Source organism: Balaenoptera ricei, chromosome 7, assembly GCF_028023285.1.
Source record: "Balaenoptera ricei isolate mBalRic1 chromosome 7, mBalRic1.hap2, whole genome shotgun sequence".
NCBI lineage: Eukaryota > Metazoa > Chordata > Mammalia > Artiodactyla > Balaenopteridae > Balaenoptera > Balaenoptera ricei.
The window spans coordinates 89,127,496-89,145,865 of NC_082645.1; the positions used below are offsets into that span (position 1 = coordinate 89,127,496).

At 39.8% G+C, this 18,370-nt stretch overlaps 1 protein-coding gene across 2 annotated transcripts in view; it reads left to right on the forward strand.

Moving 5' to 3' along the window:
* The first annotated feature begins 1,027 nt into the window (after window positions 1-1,027).
* The window catches only part of LOC132368638 (cytochrome P450 20A1), a 61,307-nt gene continuing 43,964 nt past the window's right edge, over window positions 1,028-18,370 (forward strand). For both annotated transcript variants that reach the window (XM_059927360.1, XM_059927359.1), the window contains exons 1-4: window positions 1,028-1,319; window positions 5,853-5,902; window positions 6,525-6,691; window positions 9,214-9,356. In XM_059927360.1, the coding sequence (XP_059783343.1) occupies window positions 1,248-1,319; window positions 5,853-5,902; window positions 6,525-6,691; window positions 9,214-9,356 (432 nt within the window). In that variant the 5' untranslated portion in view covers window positions 1,028-1,247. The remainder of the gene's footprint in view (window positions 1,320-5,852; window positions 5,903-6,524; window positions 6,692-9,213; window positions 9,357-18,370) is intronic.

The following is an 18,370-nucleotide window of genomic DNA, read 5'->3' on the forward strand; positions in this document are numbered from 1 at the left end:
GGTTTGTAGGCTGTGCTGCTATAAAACTGGAGGAGAATATAACAGTGGAAAGAGTATTTGAGCAAGTTGATAAAAATAGGTAACTTACTTTAGCCAATCTTTGTCCTCAGCATAAACACAATAGATTTTTGCATAACGAAACATTATTTCTTCTCTTAGGGTTTCATTAGTGGACTGGAAGTACTCCACAATTATTGTGGTGACCATGGTGGTTGCAGTTGGCAGCTTAGGAACCCTTCTCCATATTAAATTACTGTTCCTTTTAAAATAATATATATGTAGGTCTAGATATGATGTCAGTAAAGTGTGGTACCAATTCTTTATATTACCCTACAGATCTAGTTATCGCTTTAAAAGACGGTGAGAATCACAATATAAGTGATACAATTGTTATGATAAATTTAAACTGTTTTATAATATTTGCTGCAATAACAATGTTACCATAGGCAGCAACTCCATTACAGTTGAACACAATAGATAAGTCATTGTTCATTTCTGAAGCTAAAGACTACTTTAAAAATCTTATTGATAATTCCAGTTGCTACTGCCTCAACAGAGCAAAATTTCTTCAATTTGAAAGAATTAAAACAACTATTCTATACATAAATTATGCTTCAATAAACCTGAGATTGTTTTAAAAAAATCTATCCAAGAACCACAATGACCGAAGACAGGATAATTTGGCATTTCTGCAGACAGAAAACAAATGATGTCAAAAATCTTGATTTTAAAAATAGAGATTCTTCTGAAGTAAAGGGAAGAAAAATAAATTTTATGAAATAAATATATAATGTGTGAATTATGCATCTATATTTTATATTTGATCCAAACACCACTTTATTATTATAGAACACCCAGACATGTGCAATAATTAAGTTCAGCTACATTTTGTTATTACATATATTTTAAATCTACTTGGAAAAGTGTTGGTCGGGGCAGAGCGATGATAACTCCTAACGTTTTCTCCAAGCCAGGGTTCCTCTTCCCCCAGCAACTCGATCCCGGAGTCTCGGGCGTGTCTGGAGTCGCGTCCGCCGGAGTCCCGCCTCGGGGCGCGGTTCCCAGAGCTCCTCCGCGCTCCCTTGCTCCGCTCGCCAGCCCCGGCGGCCCAGGCCACGCCCCCAGCGGCCCATTTGTTCGCTCGTCCGGCGGGCGCTCCCGCACACCCCTCCGTTGCTCGGGTCCCACCAGGCTGAGGCGCTGCTGCCGAGCGCGGAACCGAGACGTGGCTCCCGGGCGGAGGAGCCATGTTGGACTTCGCGATCTTCGCCGTTACCTTCTTGCTGGCTTTGGTGGGAGCGGTGCTCTACCTCTACCCGGTAACCGCCGGCTCGGCCTCGGTCTCGCCCGCATCCACGTCGCCCTGCCCGCGGCGGGCCGCAGGGGGCGGGCCCGGGGGGGGGGCGGGGAGAGCTCCTGCTCCGGCTCCTGCTCCGTCCAGCTCCGGGCCCGCGCGGGCCCGGCTGCCGGGGCATGTGACGCCTCGCGGGCGCGCGCGGGGCTGGCGCTGAGGACGGAGCGGCGCGGGCCGCACGGCCGCCTTCCGACGCCGAGTGAGGCGGGCAGGTGGTTCAGCAGCGCGGGCGCGGCCGCCGGGGGCTGAGGGCTGATCCGCGGGTCCGGCCTCCCTGCGCCTGCCCTCGCCACGCCGCTGTTAAGGGCGGGTCTGAAGTGCTTGGGTGGCTTTCGGGCAGTAACTCTGCCCACTCCAGTCCCAGTTTCTAGTGTGCCTGGGAGGAAACTCCAGGCTGCTCCACGCCTTTCCCCTTTCCCGAGGATTCTCCCCCAGTGTTTCTTTTGTTGTCTACTCTTCTGTCTTTCGACTTTCATTCCTGAAATCCAGAGTCCTTAAGGTCCAGACCGGGTCTTGCTCCTCGCTGGGCCTCACGGGCCAAATAAAGGGGTCGTGGAAGGAGCCCTGTGCAGGGGGAGGTCAGCTGTGAGCTTCACCTAGCCAAGTGCTTTATCTCTGAATCGCCTTCCGGCCTTCTTTCTCTTCTTGCCTTCTTCAGCCTCAGACAGTGGTTCTGAAAACAAAGGAGCTAATGGATGAGGGATCATCTACAAAGCAAGGTGGTGGTTTTGTAGAAGAAGTTGTAAAGCAGCAGCACAGTGCCAAATACATCACTGGCAATGACAGAACACCTTAAATATTCTCGCTGGTAAATGGATTGGATTGGAGTATTGCAACTGCACAATCTGGAACTTTCAGTGAATCTTATTTTCTGAGAAATAGCCATCTAGAAGGTTAGGAAAGTGCAGGAGTAGGAAAATGAGATTTCCAGGCAGCTCACTTGAGGGTCATGAAATTAAAATAAGACTAGTCAGCATGGGTGTGTTTTTCCCCAGTAGTTTTTCTTCATCTATGTGGAATCAGGGGCAGTTGACAGAATATTGGGTTTAATTAGAATTGGTGTTTTTTTTTTTTTAAATTTATTTATTTATTTTTGGCTGTGTTGGGTCTTCGTTTCCGTGCGAGGGCTTTCTCTAGTGGCGGCGAGCGGGGGCCACTCTTCATCGCATTGCGCGGGCCTCTCACTATCGCCGCCTCTCTTGTTGTGGAGCACAGGCTCCAGACGCGCAGGCTCAGTAGTTGTGGCTCACGGGCCCAGTTGCTCCGCGGCATGTGGGATCTTCCCAGACCAGGGCTCGAACCCGTGTCCCCTGCATTGGCAGGCAGATTCTCAACCACTGCGCCACCAGGGAAGCCCCTAGAATTGGTGTTTTACTAGGTGCTTTTGACAAAAGGATACAGGGCAAGGGAGTGGTTATAATGGACCATGTAATCTAAGCTGGACAGAGTGAAAAATGAATATATGAGTGGGTGGGTTAAAAGTCCTTTTGGGGTAAAAATAGTTTTTGGAGTCAAGATGTTAAAAATAGTGAAAAGGAAAAATAGGAGGTGCTTGGAGAGTTGGATGCTTGATGTTAAAACTCTGGAGATGGTGAAGTTATTGGTAATGTCAAGACCTCGTGTACAACCATGAGAATGAGTGGCTGAGATCAGGTGGAGTTTTGAGTTGGGGACAGATGGGTCAGGAAAGAGGATAAACTTCTGTAGGAATAGGAGTCGGGGGGATGAGGGAAGACCTGGGGATGGTAGTCCTGGGCTTAGTGTGGTGTCTAATGTAGGTAAGGAAAAAGGTCATAGTAACATTCTAGATGGTCTCAAGGTAGATGATAGTGGTGAGGCTACGATTGTCAGGGAGGTTGGCAGGGTCTTGCCAGGTGCATGCCAATTTGGGGATCTCATCAATTTAGCTACGTGGAAGATGTGGATATAGTAAAGGGCAGGAGAGCCTTTTGCCTGGTGTTCTGGGGCTCACTCTTCATTTCTCCTCTTGAAGGGTGGAGGTTGGTGTAGGAGCCCTCTTATCCAAAGCGCACAGACTTCTGAGGCACCCTCTGCATACCTGCTGCTGGAGCTGTAGAAGCATGATTAGTGCGGTGAGGAGGGGTTGTACTTAGTACTTGCACATTTTTAGAGGTTCTTCACTCCTGCCTATCAGTAGTTTTCGGCAGATATTTCGACATTTCTGTCGTAACGCTACTCAGTGAACTCGTTCAAGTATTCAGAGACATCAGCTGTATTTTCTTCCCCATGAAAATATCCATTATGGAGCCTTCCATCACCCTTCCCCAGTCAGTAGTGGTTACCATCTCCTTCGGCTGCATAGCTCTTGTCCTTTTACTATCAGAACTGGTATTCTCTTTGCCTGTGTTGGATACCCTATTTCCTAGGTGCCACATGAGTCTCTCTCTCTTTTCTTTCAGTTCCTTTATTTGCCGCAGTGCATCATTTTCCAGTAATTTCCTAAGAAAGTGTGCATGGAAAACACATTTTTTGAGATCTTGCTTGTGTGAAAATCTTTCTGTTCTAGCTTCACACTTGAATGATAGTTGGGCTCAGTATAAAATTCTAAGTTGGAAATAATTTTCCCTTAGAATTATAGGGGCCACCACCCACCAGCCTGTTGTTCCATTGGTTGGATTGTTCGTCCACTGTTATCTCCTCTCCCATTCTCTTTATCCTTATTTTCTCCTTTTTTATTTCTTCACTTTCATTTTGTGGGATTTCAGGAAGAGATAATTGATGGGTGTTATCAATCTACCATGTTTAAAGAGAGGTCAGGAAACTTGTTTCAGTCAATAATTTCAGCCTAGAAAATAAAAAGTTGGCTTTTTTTATACGACTGACTTTTTCTAGTTGAGTTCCTTCCATCCTTTTCCCCACTTTTTATAATATTAAACTTGACAAGTTTCCATTATTGATGAGACTGTAGGACAAAATTTTACGTTGTAGGTTTCATTGTCATCAGTTAAATGCAAGTTGCACATACTGTTGCCTAGACAGTATTCTTTTTTTTGGAAAGATTATCACTTCAGACTACTACTTTTGTTTGTTTGTTTTAAATTTATTTTTATTTATTTATTTTTGGCCGGGTTGGGTCTTTGTTGCTGCACGTGGGCTTTCTCTAGTTGCGGCGAGTGGGGACTACTCTCCATCGTGGTACCCGGGCTTCTCATTGCGGTGGCTTCTCTTTTTGCGGAGCATGGACTCTAGGTGCGCGGGCTTCAGTAGTTGTGGCACGCGGGCTCAGTAGTTGTGGCTCATGGGCTATAGAGTGCAGGCTCAGTAGTTGTGGTGCACGGGCTTAGTTGCTCCGAGGCATGTGGGATCTTCCCAGACCAGAGCTTGAACCCGTGTCCCCTTCATTGGCAAGCGGATTCTTAACCACTGCACCACCAGGGAAGCCCCTAGATAGTATTCTTATAGGATTTAGTACAAACTGTAAAACTCTTCAGTTAGTATCATTCAACCTAGTATCTCTCTTTTGGCATACATACCCCAAAGGAGGAAAAAAGTAAAGTTGAACAAAGATTTTCATGGCACTACCTACAACAAAGAAAATGAAAGAAAGAAATAGCCTAGATTTTTTACGACACTATAGCAGGAAGATGATTACACAATTCTGGTTACATAGTGGAACACAGTTTAGCCTTTAAATGTTCAAATAAATAAATATTCATTTATTTGTATAATGTTAAGTGGGGGGAAAAGGGCAGAATGTCAAACAAATAAACTCTGATTAATACTAGCTAAAATCATGGACAAAATTCAGAATTGATTCTGGAGTTGACTATTTTAGGTTATTTTTCCTATAAATATTTAGATTATGTAAAAATAGTTTTATAAGATATCTTATTATAAAAGTAATACGCTTGTTGTAAAATAAAAAAGACACTAACCTCTAAACCCAGCGACCATAAACCCAGTACAAAATTGTAAAAAATGAAAATTCCCCCAACTTTTTCATAGTTCATTCTTCAGAGGTTGTCGCTTTAATAATTTGCTATGAATTATTTTGTTATTTATTTCTATAGCAGACACCTCTCTGACTGTATGACCCTGATAATAATAACTGCATTAAAGCAAATGATGAATATCACATTGTATTTTGGTAAATTCTTTGACTAGAAAGAGGAGAACTATTTTAGGAATGAAACTATTATAATCATGACATTGATTTTTTTTGAAAGCCAAGCCAGATGGGACCATATATAGTCTCAGAACAAAGAAAAGTGTACTTGATTATGTATTAATTGAGGTAGAATGGATGTTAAATTCTTCAAACACCTTAGTTTAATTGATAGAGAGGAGGAATATTAGGATAATTCTTTTCAATACAAAGAATCCAGTTTTTGTATTTTAATATAGAAATAATCTCTGAGATTCAACTAATTTGGAAAACCATCATTTAAGGTCCTGCAGATGTCTTGGGAAAACACATCTGACTTATGGGATATGTGATAATTCATTATACTAAACTCTTTAAAATTTTTTCCCTAAGGCTTCCAGACAAGCTGCAGGAATTCCAGGGATTACTCCAACAGAAGAAAAGTGAGTTGTTTTTTTTTTTAAATCAAGTAGAGTCAACTCTTAATTTTTGGATCAAAACTAAACCATATCTTTAGATTACTCAGTTTATTTCATTCCTTTGTTTTCTCTAAACTTATCTCTGGGCATACTACCTAAACTTTGTTAAGAACAGAAAGGAAGCCTGTATAAATCAAAACCTTTAACTTCTTTCACTTCTGCTAGCCAGAGAGTGTTGAAAATAGAAAGAAAGGATTAAGATAGAAGGAAATAAGAAAAAATTGCCATAGCTGATTTAAATTAGCCTATGATTTAGTAGCCAATGATGGTGTCCATTGCTATCTCAGAATGAGTTGCTGTAAAAATTGGATAGTTTTCCCGTGTCTAAGTCAGATGTTCCTCGTGTAGCTTTTTTATCTGGTATGAAGTGTTATGAATTCTCAAAATATCAGACAAATCCGTATGCAAATATAACTACCGAAAGAGAGAAGTTAAATATAATTCAGTTTTGGATTTTGCAGTAATTTGAATTTTGTGTATTTTTGCTCTCATCTGTTGACACAGTTAATTCAGAATCAACTAGTATTGTTTTTCTGATTCTTCAATGTTAAATTGATTATTTTGTCAAATGTTGCTCTTTTTTCAGAGATGGTAATCTTCCAGATATTGTGAACAGTGGAAGTTTGCACGAGTTCCTGGTTAATTTGCATGAGAAATATGGGCCTGTGGTCTCTTTCTGGTTTGGCAGGCGCCTTGTGGTTAGTTTGGGCACTGTTGATGTGCTAAAGCAGCATATCAACCCCAATAAGACGTGTAAGTTTAATTTTCTTTTTAATTAGAGTAGTTGTCTATAAATGAAGATCCATACATTGTTCTTAGGAATAGCTAACATTTATTAAATACTTTGTATTATATGCCAGACATTGTGCTGAAGTCTTTATATTAATTACTTCATTTAAGACACAGTATTGTAAAATGATTATTTTCTTCCTTCAATTTATATATATATACGAAAAAAATCCCAGTGTAAATGCCAACAGGATTTTTTTGGAACCTGAAAAAACATTTCCAGGGTATGTCTGAAAGAGTAAAGGTACAAGAGCAGTTAAGAAACATCTAGAAAGAACATTAGCGCGGGAGATTCTTGTGCCATCAGGTCGAACAGTGTATTATAAAACTTAATTAACTTAAAGAATCTTGTACTGTGATAGGACTAGATGGATTGATGGAATGGAGTAGGTAGCCCAGTAGACAATCTGAGTATATATGATAAAGGTAGCATTTTATGATAAAGGGGAAAGGTAATAAATGGTTTGGGAAAACTAGTTAGCTATTTGGAAAAAATAAATCTCAGTCCCTGTCTCACTCTTTGTATCAAAATAAATTAGAAATGATTAAAATTTGGAGTCATAAAAGTAATAGAAGAAAAAATGGTTAAATCTTAAATTTTTTTGAGGGGGTTGTTGATGAGCCCTTTTGTACCATGACATGAGATCTAAGAGCCATCAATCACAAGATGGGTAAATCTGTCTACATAAAAATGAAAAAATTTCAGTACAATAAAAAACACCATGAAAAAGAGAGAGATAGGAAAAGAGAGAGATAGGAAAATGTTGGCCACATACTATATTTCTGTAAAATAAAAAGGTACCATGAAAAAGTTTAAAAGAGAGATGGAACTATTTACCACCTATATATATATATAAAGTAAATGAAAACTAATGAGAAAATAAAAGTAAAATGCAATTGTGGAAAAATGGGCAAAAACAAGGTAATTAAAAAAGAAGAAATACAAATAGCCAAAAAGCAAATTAAAAGATTTCAACCTCACTAATAATCAGTGGGATGCAAATAAAAATGAGATTTTCACTTATTTGACTAGAAGAGATGAAAAATGTTGGCAAAACTCATTGTTGGTGAGGGAATGGAGAAACATGGAGTATAAATGTTTTACAAACTATCTGGAGAGAAGGTTGGCAGTGACCTTTGACTTATTTTAAGGAATTATCATAAACTGATAATCACATAGATGAGAAAAGACATTAGTATTATTCATAATAAAAACTTAAAACTTAAAAATTTTAAATGGCTGCATTAAAGGATACATTCAGGCGTTAATATGATGATATAGGTTTATTTTATTTTGTTCTTCAAATACTCATATAGCAATTTCTATATGCCAGCACTATTGTAAGACCTTACACACGTTAACTGATTTAATCCTCAGAACACCTTATGAAGTACGTAGTATGATTATCCCCACTTTACAGAAGAGAAAACTGATGTACAGGGAGGCTAAGTCATTTGCCCAAAGTCACACAACTAATTAGTGATGGAGCTGGGACTTGAAGCTAGGCTCTCTGGGCTGGGTCTGTTTTCTTAATCACAAAATTTCCGCAATGTGGAAGGATGGCTCTGTTAAGAAATACAAAGATAGGTAAAACCAGACATGGCCTCTGCTCCTGTGGAATTTATAGTCTAGTGCTGGGGAAGGGGGGGGGGAGCATGTAAATGGTGTTCGAATGATCACAGTAATGAACTGAGAGACGTGCTCTGAAAGAAGGGACTATAGTTCTTTGCAAAATCTGACAGATTTTTCTGTCTGTCTCTCTCTGGTAAGAAATGTTAACAGCTGTAAAAAAAAAATCTCAGATATTTAACAGTGACTATCTCTGTGTGGTGAGATTTAGATGAATTTATTTTCTTTGTATCTATGTTGTTTTAATTACTTACAATGACAGTGTATTTTTGCATATGTGGAAACAATATAGTCATTAAAGAAACACTTAGGGAATTCTCTGGTGATCCAGTGGTTAGCAGTCTGTGCTTCCACTGCAGGGGGCCTGGGTTTGATCCCTGGTTGGGGAACTAAGATCCTGTGAGCCTCACAGCGCTGCTGCCAAAAAAAAAAAAGGAAACAAGAAACACTTAAAAAATGAATGAAGGAGAAAAGAAAAGAAATTTTTGGATTCAGCTAAATAATTTTAACTGTAATACTTGACAGTTACATACACAACATCAATTTTGCTTTAAAAATCAGTGGTGTGATTTTTTTTTTACAAAGTGAAAGATATTGCTGTCATGTGAGTAGAAAATTTATGTAAGTATTAATGATATACAGTGGAATTCCCAGTCAAAATATTGTTTTCTTGCCAATCTTTATTGCCTCTTGAACTGTTCACATTTAGGAAAGACAAGGGAGTTGTGAAAAAAAGTTCATAGTCTCTTGGCTACAGTCCCGTACCTCCCTGCTCTCTGTTCTTTTGCTGGAGATTTATTTATTTATTTTTTGAGTGATTACTTTGCCTTTGAAATGTTTAATTTGTCTGTTTCAGCGGACCCTTTTGAAACCATGCTAAAGTCATTATTAAGGTATCAGTCTGATAGTGGGAACGTGAGCGAAAACCTCATGAGGAAAAAATTGTACGAAAATGGTGTGACTGATTCTCTGCGGAGTAATTTTGCTCTCCTGCTAAAGGTAAGGTAGTTTGGCCTGGAATTCTATCATACAGATAATAGTATATGGATCTTCCTCGAGTGACGATGGGGTTATGTCCTGATAAACACATCGTGAGTTGAAAAATATCATAAGTTGAAAATGCATTTAAATACAGCTAATCTCCTGGACATAGCTTAGCCTAGCCTGCTTTAAACATAACTCAGAACACTTACGTTAGCCTGCAGTTGGGCACAATCATCTCACACTAAGCCTATTTTATAATAGAGTGTTGACTAGCTCGTGTAATTTATTGAATACTGTACAGAAAGTGAAAAATAGATTGTTGTCTGGGTACAGAATGGTTGTAAGCTTATGGGCTGTTTCCTCTCATGGTCCCATGGCTGGCCGTGGGCTACAGCTGCTGTCGCTGCCAGTGTCACAAAGTGTCGTACTTCATACGCTAGCCCAGCAGAAGATCAAGATAAGTTCAGAGGACCGTTTCTACTGAACGCTTATGGCTTTTGCGCCATGGTAACATTGAAAAATTGTACGTCGGGGACCATCTGTATATTTTAACTATTAGTGTGTCTTTGTCTTTCCTACTCTTTTCTTACCTGTCTTTCTAAGCTGAATTTTACTCTTTTTTTGCGGGGGTGGGCCGCACTGCAAGGCTTGTGGGATCTTAGTTCCCTTCCAGGGGTTGAATCCATGCTTCCTGCAGTGGAAGCGCAGAGCCTTAACCACAGGACCGCCAGGGAAGTCCCTCTAAGCTGATTTTTATTCTCCTGAAATTCTAAAACGAAACAAAAACAAAACAAAAATCTTAACATCTAGACTCCCTTTGTAAGTTGGAATGATGAGAGCAGAGAGAACCTGAAGACGTTTTATGTATCAGTAGATTTGTCCATTGTTTTCAGACCAGACCCTAAACCAGCATTTCCTAAAATATGGTCTGAACTCACCTGAAACACTCCCTCTTGTTCAAGGTGCAGATTACTGGGCCTTTACTTGGACAAACTGAATCACTGGGAGGGGCACCTGACATTTTTAAGAAGCTCAGCAAATCATTTACAAAGGCGGAGAGCAATACTAATCCATACCGTTTCCTGTTTGTTCCTAAAGACCCTTAGCCAAGCGCTGTGTGCTGCCTCACAGTTCCCTGTGCTCCCACAGGGCCGTTGCAGACCTTCCCCCTTACTCTATCACTGCCGGCCCTACCAGCCCCTTTGCTTGCTGTAGATGTCCTAGCCTCCTGCTTTGCTGAGACCAAGGAGCCCTTTACGTGTGAACTCCCTCAATAGCCTGTTCCCCCACCAATAGACTCTGTCCATCGCAAACCTTGGTTCTTTTTTCTTATTTTAAATCTTGAAGAATCCTTCCTTCTGTCCAAAGCTAATCTATCCATTCGTGCCATTTAAAAATAATGTAATTTATAAAAGTAATATATGCTTGCGGAAGAAAACGTGGAAAATCTGATAGTATAAAGAAATCACCCATAATTTCACTATAGATTTTTTATATGGTTGAGATCATATTGTATGTACAATTTTATATACTTTTTCATTATAAAACGTATCGTAAGCATTTCCCCATCATTAAAAAATTTACAGGGACTTCCCTGGCCATCCAGATGAAGACTCTGCACTTGCACTGCGGGCGTAGGGTGAGGGTGAGGTGGGCACGGCTTCGAGGTTCCATCCCTGGTCAGGGAACTAAGATCCTGCATGCCCTGTGGCTTGGCCAAAAAGAAAAAAAAAAAAGAAAAGAAAAGAGAAGAAAATTTCCAAAAATAACTAAAATTATGCTTTTTCTGCTAGTCACTTTATAAAATATGGAAACGTTTAGAAAAGTCCTAAGGAAAAAAAATAAACATTTTTACTGCTGTTCATTCCCCGGTGATAACCATGTTTAACATTTTAAAATACTTTCCATCATTCCAGTCATTTCTGTGTACAGTAGAATTTCAGTCAGCATTATACTGTATAGATAGTTTTAGACTCTGCATTTTTATTTACCATTATATGATAAGTATTTTTATAACAGTAAATATTCTTAGAAAATTACATTTGAAAAGAGTCTCTAATGTCACTTTTACCTTCTGAATATCTTTCAAATTGCGCTACTCCACCAGCACTGCTCCCATCCTGGTTTAAGCTTCCATCATCTTATGTGGATTGCTTGTTTCTCTGCCTTCTCTCTGCACTTCTCCTCCAATTTCTACCCTCTGATAGGGATTCTTAAGCTTTTTTTAAGACATATACCCCTTGCAGTTGTGGTGAAACCTACAGACTCCTTCGGAGAATAGCATTTGAAAATGTAACTACAAAGGAAACCAATATAGTTATCAAAATGTTATTTTTAAAAAACTTGTGATATTATAATATCTGTTCTTTATTGTTAATGTATTAAATAACAAGGTCTAGCAATGCTTCCCCAAACTTCCACAATTTTAAAGTAATGATGTTATGAGAGACAAAACCATTATTTTGAGAGTTTTACAATAACCAAAATATAATGTGAACGTATTTGAGATTTGTATTGCGACAAAGTTAAAAGCCCTATATTCAGAAAGAAATGCTAAATTTTATTTAGAGGTTAGTGAAAAATAAAGATTTTTTTCCCCCCTCATCCAAGTTCATGGACTCCTGGATTCTATGCACAGACCCTTTGGTATCTATGGACTGGATGTTCATAACCCCTGAGAACAGACACTTTCAAAATACAATTCTTATTTTATCAGTCCCTGATCAAAAACCTCCACTGGCTTCCCTTTGCTCTTGGGACAAACTCCGAAGTCTTGAATGTAATCTTAAAGACCGTATGTGGTTTGACCTGCCTACTTTTCCAGCCTCGTTTCCCACTTTCTCATTTGTGCTTATACTCTAGCCACCCTGGTTTTCTCTTAGTTCTATACCTTGTTCTCTCCTATCTCAAGGGCTCTGTATATGCTTTTCCTGTTGCCTGGATTGTCTCATCTAACCATCCACACACCTAGTTAATGCATGTTTATTCTTCAGCTCAGTTTAGATGTCACTTCCCCAGGGAAGCCATCTCTGATCATCCCACTGTCCCTAGGAAGGTCCCCCTTTTAGATGCTGTCATAACACCCTTTGGTTTTCCTTTGCAACACGTCCTAGTTTGTAAGTATTTTATGTGTAATTCTATGAATAATCTTTCCTAAGCTGTATGCTCCACGGAGGGAGACACTATTCTGTTTTGATGTCTACTGTATCTGTGGGTCTTGGTGTAGAGTAGGCCCTCAGTAAATATTTATTATATCAGTGAATGAATACTGACCAACTTACAGGTCCTCAATTCATAGTCTCTTCTCTTATCTCTGTGGGTCTGTTCTTGCTATGTTCTCCTCAGCTAACTCCTGGCCAACTCCTCTTCCAATATCCAGTTTAGTTACCTACCCTCCGCCATTCACCCTCTTTACTACCATGACAACCTGGATATACTTACATAACAAAATTAAATTGACTTTCTTGTCTCCCTTCTTATATTGTGTTTTCCTTCCCCTTTCCTCTAATCTGTGTACCTCGAAGAAAGTTATTTATTTTGTTGTATGTTCTTCTTGGGAAGTAGTAGTATTGTATAGAGCAGAGACTTTAAGCTTGGGCAAAAGGCTTTGAATCTTATTTCTGTCATTTAGTATCTGCATGATTCTTTGTGTGTTACTTGGCCTTTGTGAGCTTTTATTGCCTCTTTTTTTTTTTTTTTGGCCACTCTGCAGGGATCCCTTAGTTCTCCAACCAGGGGTCAAACCCGTGCCCCTTGCGTTAGAAGCACAGAGTCTTAACCACTGGACCGCCAGGGAGGTCCTATTGCCTCATCTTAAATTGAGGATAATAGCATCCATGTTACAAATTTCCTGTGAGGATTATATGAGGTCATGATGTAAAATACTTAACAACAGGTCTTAGAACACAGTAACTACTCAAAAAAATACCTTTCCTTCCTTTGTTTGAGAAGTAGATTTTCCTTCTGTTTGTTTGCTGCTCCCCCCGCCTCCCAACGTTCTTCTGTTCTGTTCACATTTCTTCTTTCTTACATTTTTCCTGCTCCTCTGAAACTACACCTCCTTATTAATGCTTCCAATTTAGTTAATGCGTTCCTTCTTTCATGCAGCATTTTTATAGTTGATGGGCCTATATCTGTCCCATTTGGAGGGTTACATAGGAGTCCTTTCTGTTCTATATAGATTAAACCCACATTCACTCACAAGTACACAAATACACCCCACTGACTTTCACATTATATATGGTAAATAATTTTAAAAATCATGGAAAAAATTTTTTTTCAAATTTTTGAATTTTATTTTATTTATTTTTCTATACAGCAGGTTCTCATTAGTCATCCATTTTTTTTTTTTTTTTTTTAATAGCTACTTTATTTATTTATTTATTTATTTATTTTGGCTGTGTTGGGTCTTCGGTTCGTGCGAGGGCTTTCTCTAGTTGCGGCAAGCGGGGGCCACTCCTCATCGCGGTGCGGGGACCGCTCTTCATCGCGGTGCGTGGGCCGTTCACTATCGCGGCCCCTCCCGTTGCGGGGCACAGGCTCCAGACGCGCAGGCTCAGTAGTTGTGGCTCACGGGCCCAGCCGCTCCGCGGCATGTGGGATCTTCCCAGACCAGGGCTCGAACCCGTGTCCCCTGCATTAGCAGGCAGATTCTCAACCACTGCGCCACCAGGGAAGCCCCAGTCATCCATTTTATACACATCAGTGTATACATGTCAAACCCAATCTCCCAATTCATCACCCCCCACCCCACTTTCCCCCCTTGGTGTCCATACATTTGTTCTCTACATCTGTGTCTCTATTTCTGTCCTGCAAACCAGTTCATCTGTACCATTTTTCTAGGTTCCACATATATGCATTAATATACAATATTTGTTTTTCTCTTTCTGACTTAACTTCACTTTGTACGACAGTCTCTTAAGTCCATGCACATCTCTACAAATGACCCAATTTCGTTCCTTATTATGGCTGAGTAATATTCCATTGTATATATGTACCACATCTTTTTTATTCATTCGACTGTTAATGGGCATTTAGGTTGCTTCCATGACCTGGCCATTGTAAACAGTGCTGCAGTGAATATCGGGGTGCATGTGTCTTTTTGAATTATGGTTTTCTCAGGGTATATGCCCAGTAGTGGGATTGCTGGGTTATATGGTAATTCGAGTTTTAGTTTTTTTTTTTTTTATTATTATTTTTTTAATGATATTCTTGTCTGCTTACATTCTTTTTATGTATGTATGTATGTATGTATGTATGGCTGTGTTGGGTCTTCGTTTCTGTGCGAGGGCTTTCTCTAGTTGTGGCAAGCGGGGGCCACTCTTCATCACGGTGCGTGGGCCTCTCACTATCGCGGCCTCTCGTTGCCACGCACAGGCTCCAGACACGCAGGCTCAGTAATTGTGGCTCACGGGCCGAGTTGCTCCGCGGCATGTGGGATCTTCCCAGACCAGGGCTCGAACCCGCGTTCTCTGCATTGGCAGGCAGATTCTCAACCACTGCGCCACCAGGGAAGCCCCCGAGTTTTAGTTTTTTAAGGACCCTCCATACTGTTCTCCATAGTGGCTCTATCAATTTACATTCCCACCAACAGTGCAAGAGGGTTCCCTTTTCTCCACACCCTCTCCAACATTTGTTGTTTGAAGATTTTCTGATGATGCCCATTCTCACTGGTGTGAGGTGATACCTCGTAGTTTTGATTTGCATTTCTCTAATAATTAGTGTAAAAATCATGGAAAATTTAAATAAACAAAAATAGAATAGTATAATGAACATCCATATTCTCATCACCAAACTTTTAACAGTTATCAAATTAGACACAATCTTACTTTATCTATACCCCTACTTACCTCCCCTGCTTTCTCTCTGGATTATTATTATTATTATTTTTTAATTAATTAATTTATTTTTATTTTTGGCTGCGTTGGGTCTTCGTTTCTATGCGAGGGCTTTCTCTAGTTGCGGCAAGCGGGGGCCACTCTTCATCGCGGTGCGCAGGCCTCTCACTATCGCGGCCTCTCTTGTTGCAGAGCACAGGCTCCAGACGCGCAGGCTCAGTAGCTGTGGCTCACGGGCCTAGTTGCTCCGTGGCATTGTGGGATCTTCCCAGACCAGGGCTCGAACCCGTGTCCCCTGCATTGGCAGGCAGATTCTCAACCACTGTGCCACCAGGGAAGCCTGGATTATTTTTAAACAGATTCCAGACATCATACCGATGAGGACATACTTTTTCAAGGGCTTAACAGTATTTAGCATGTAATAGCTACTTGGTCAGGTTTCTTTTCTTTTCCTTCTCACCTTCTGTAACTTTGTTCATTCCTCCTAAAAATATTCAGACTGCGCATTATAAGACTTTTGTGACTTTTCTGAGTTGTAGAATAACTGATAAATCTTAAGAGGATGCCATTTTGACTCATCCTACAGTATCCACTTTTTAAAAATGACATTCAGTAAATGCTTAATGCCATATTTTCCTTATTCTTCAATTCTGTTTGAAACTCACACTTTTCATTCAAGATTTGAGACTGGCTTGTTGAATTTACCAGAAGCATTAATTAATATGTTGGCTCCTCTGCACAGTTTTGCTTCCAAAGACTAACCAAACAAGGCCTTTAACCATGGCCAACTGCTGATTAGTCTTTCTCCTTTCCAGTTCCTATTTCTAACTGATAGCCATTATTCACAGGGCCATCAGGAGATCTGTATATCAAATTTCCACCTTCTCATTATTGTCAGTACTATTTGGTTTTATTTTGTTTTAAATATTTATTTATTTGGCTGTGTCAGGTCTTAGTTGTGGCACGTGAGATCTTCATTGTGGCGTGTGGGACCTTTAGTTGCAGCTTGCGGGATCTTTAGTTATGGCATGCAGAATCTAATTCCCTGACCGGGGATTGAACCCAGGCCCCCTGCATTGGGAGTGTGGAGTCTTAACCACTGGACCACCAGGGAGGTCCCAGTCAGTACTGTGTTGTATCATCAGGTTCTCTGGACCTCTCAGGCTGCCTGCTTGGGTTGTCATAGCTGGTCCTGTCACACCTGAATGTCCTACCTGAAAGCAGTTATGTTTCCTCCGTCTAAGCATTCACCAATCAGAACCTTTCTTTCTGTTCTGTTTAAACACCTAACATTTGTCTGTAAGAATCTTTGTATTTAATTGTATAGCCCCAGGGAATTTTACCTATTTCTCTTTGCTTTGCTTTCAGTGATTATGCTTTTCAGTAATCTTTATTGTTAAAAGCCTTAATTAGTTTTTCTTCTCTGCTTCAAACTAAGTAATTCTAACTTCTTTAATCTTTTATCGTAGGCTCTATTTCCCAAATTTTCAATCTTTTTTGTCCTTGTTCTGTATTGCGTTTTTCCCTCCTCCTGTCTGATCAAAGGCAAATCAAAGTGGAAAATTATTTCCCAGTTTTCGCATTTCTTGCCGTCATATTTTCAAGCTTTGGTTCATAGACTGGGTCCATACATGAGAAGTGTGTTTCAGGTTTATGTTTTCAACCCTATAGCACAAGCCAGTTACTTAGCTTATTCATTAGTCAGAAATACCAATTAATATTTAATCAGCAAGAACGTGATTGAAGAGGGCTGTAGTCAGAGCATCCTCTTCCTCCCTACTAATGGTTTTTCTTTAAGAGAACAGGGCTGTTTACCAGAGTTATCACTCCAAAATAAGCTGTACTTCATATTGACACAATAAATCTTCTGCCTTTTTTATTTTTATTTTTATTTTGGTCCAGATCTGAATTCTGTATTCTGACTCTTCTCTAATCCTCTCAAACCTCATCCTGTGAGTTCTGGTTCCTTCCTGCCCTGACCGTCTCTGCTCCAAGGCTGTGTGTAAACGTCCACTTTAGTTCTGTGAGTGTAACTTCTCTCTTCTGTGTGCTTCAGCCCCACATGCTCCTATGACTTTTGGGTTAAACTCTGGTTTAACAAGTATTTCTGGATTTTAGAATTTATGACAGTTTTCCAGAACCCTCTTAATTGACAGCTTAGTAATAATAGCCAAAATTATTGAACTCATTGGTTTAACACTATCAAGTGAAGCTCATCAACAGATTGTTAGAATTCCCATCTAATATACATAGTCAAGATTCATAAACTAAAAGAGATTCATATAAGCCTCTAGCAGATGTACTAGATATGTATGTCTAGAGTAAAAACCTCCACAAATCATTCCTAATGTTTGCATTGTTTTGTAGAGTACTGTGCAAAACAAATGGATGAGCAAATCATAACACAGTTCTGTGATACAAATGACAGTATTGATAATAAAATTTTTATGGTCATGGCTAAAAAGGGGAAAAAAAAGGCTTTACCAGCATAGGCTGAAAGCATTTCCTCGGTTAGTTGCATAATCAGTAATGATCTGGTACTGTGGGGAGATAGTCACAGTTAAAATCTCTGATAAATCAAAAATTGTCCTGATAGGTTTTTAGGATACCATTTGTGTCCTAAATTTGTACCCAAATGGTCCAAATTTAGGAATACCTTTTATAGGTCCAATGTTTAGGAATACCATTTATAGGTTTGTGGTTTTTTTTTGAACATGTAATATCCCACAGAAGAAAGGTCACCAGAAAACTACCTATCACTTAGAACTGAGGAAAGATATACCCTGGATTTCATTTAAAAACCAGCTATGTACAAAAGCTCTTACACATTATTAAGGAAAAGATACAAGCCCCAGTAGAAAAATGGCTAAAGAAGTGAACATGCAGTACGTTGTGGAAAACATGTAAATGGTCATTAAATATTTGAAACTTATTTAAACCCTACCAATAATTAGAACGAGATAAGCCAATTAAAGCAATGTTGAGTTATTTTTTACCTGTTAGACTGACAGAGGTTTTATAAAATGACAACACTTAGTACGTTCCAAAGTATGGGAAATGGACACTGAGATTGCTGGTAAGAGTGTAAGCTGATACAGGCTTTCTCCAGGGCAGCATGGCCATATAAAGCAAAAGCTTAAAAACTACTTCTTAACTCAGAAATTTCATATCTAAGGAAGTCAAATGGCAATA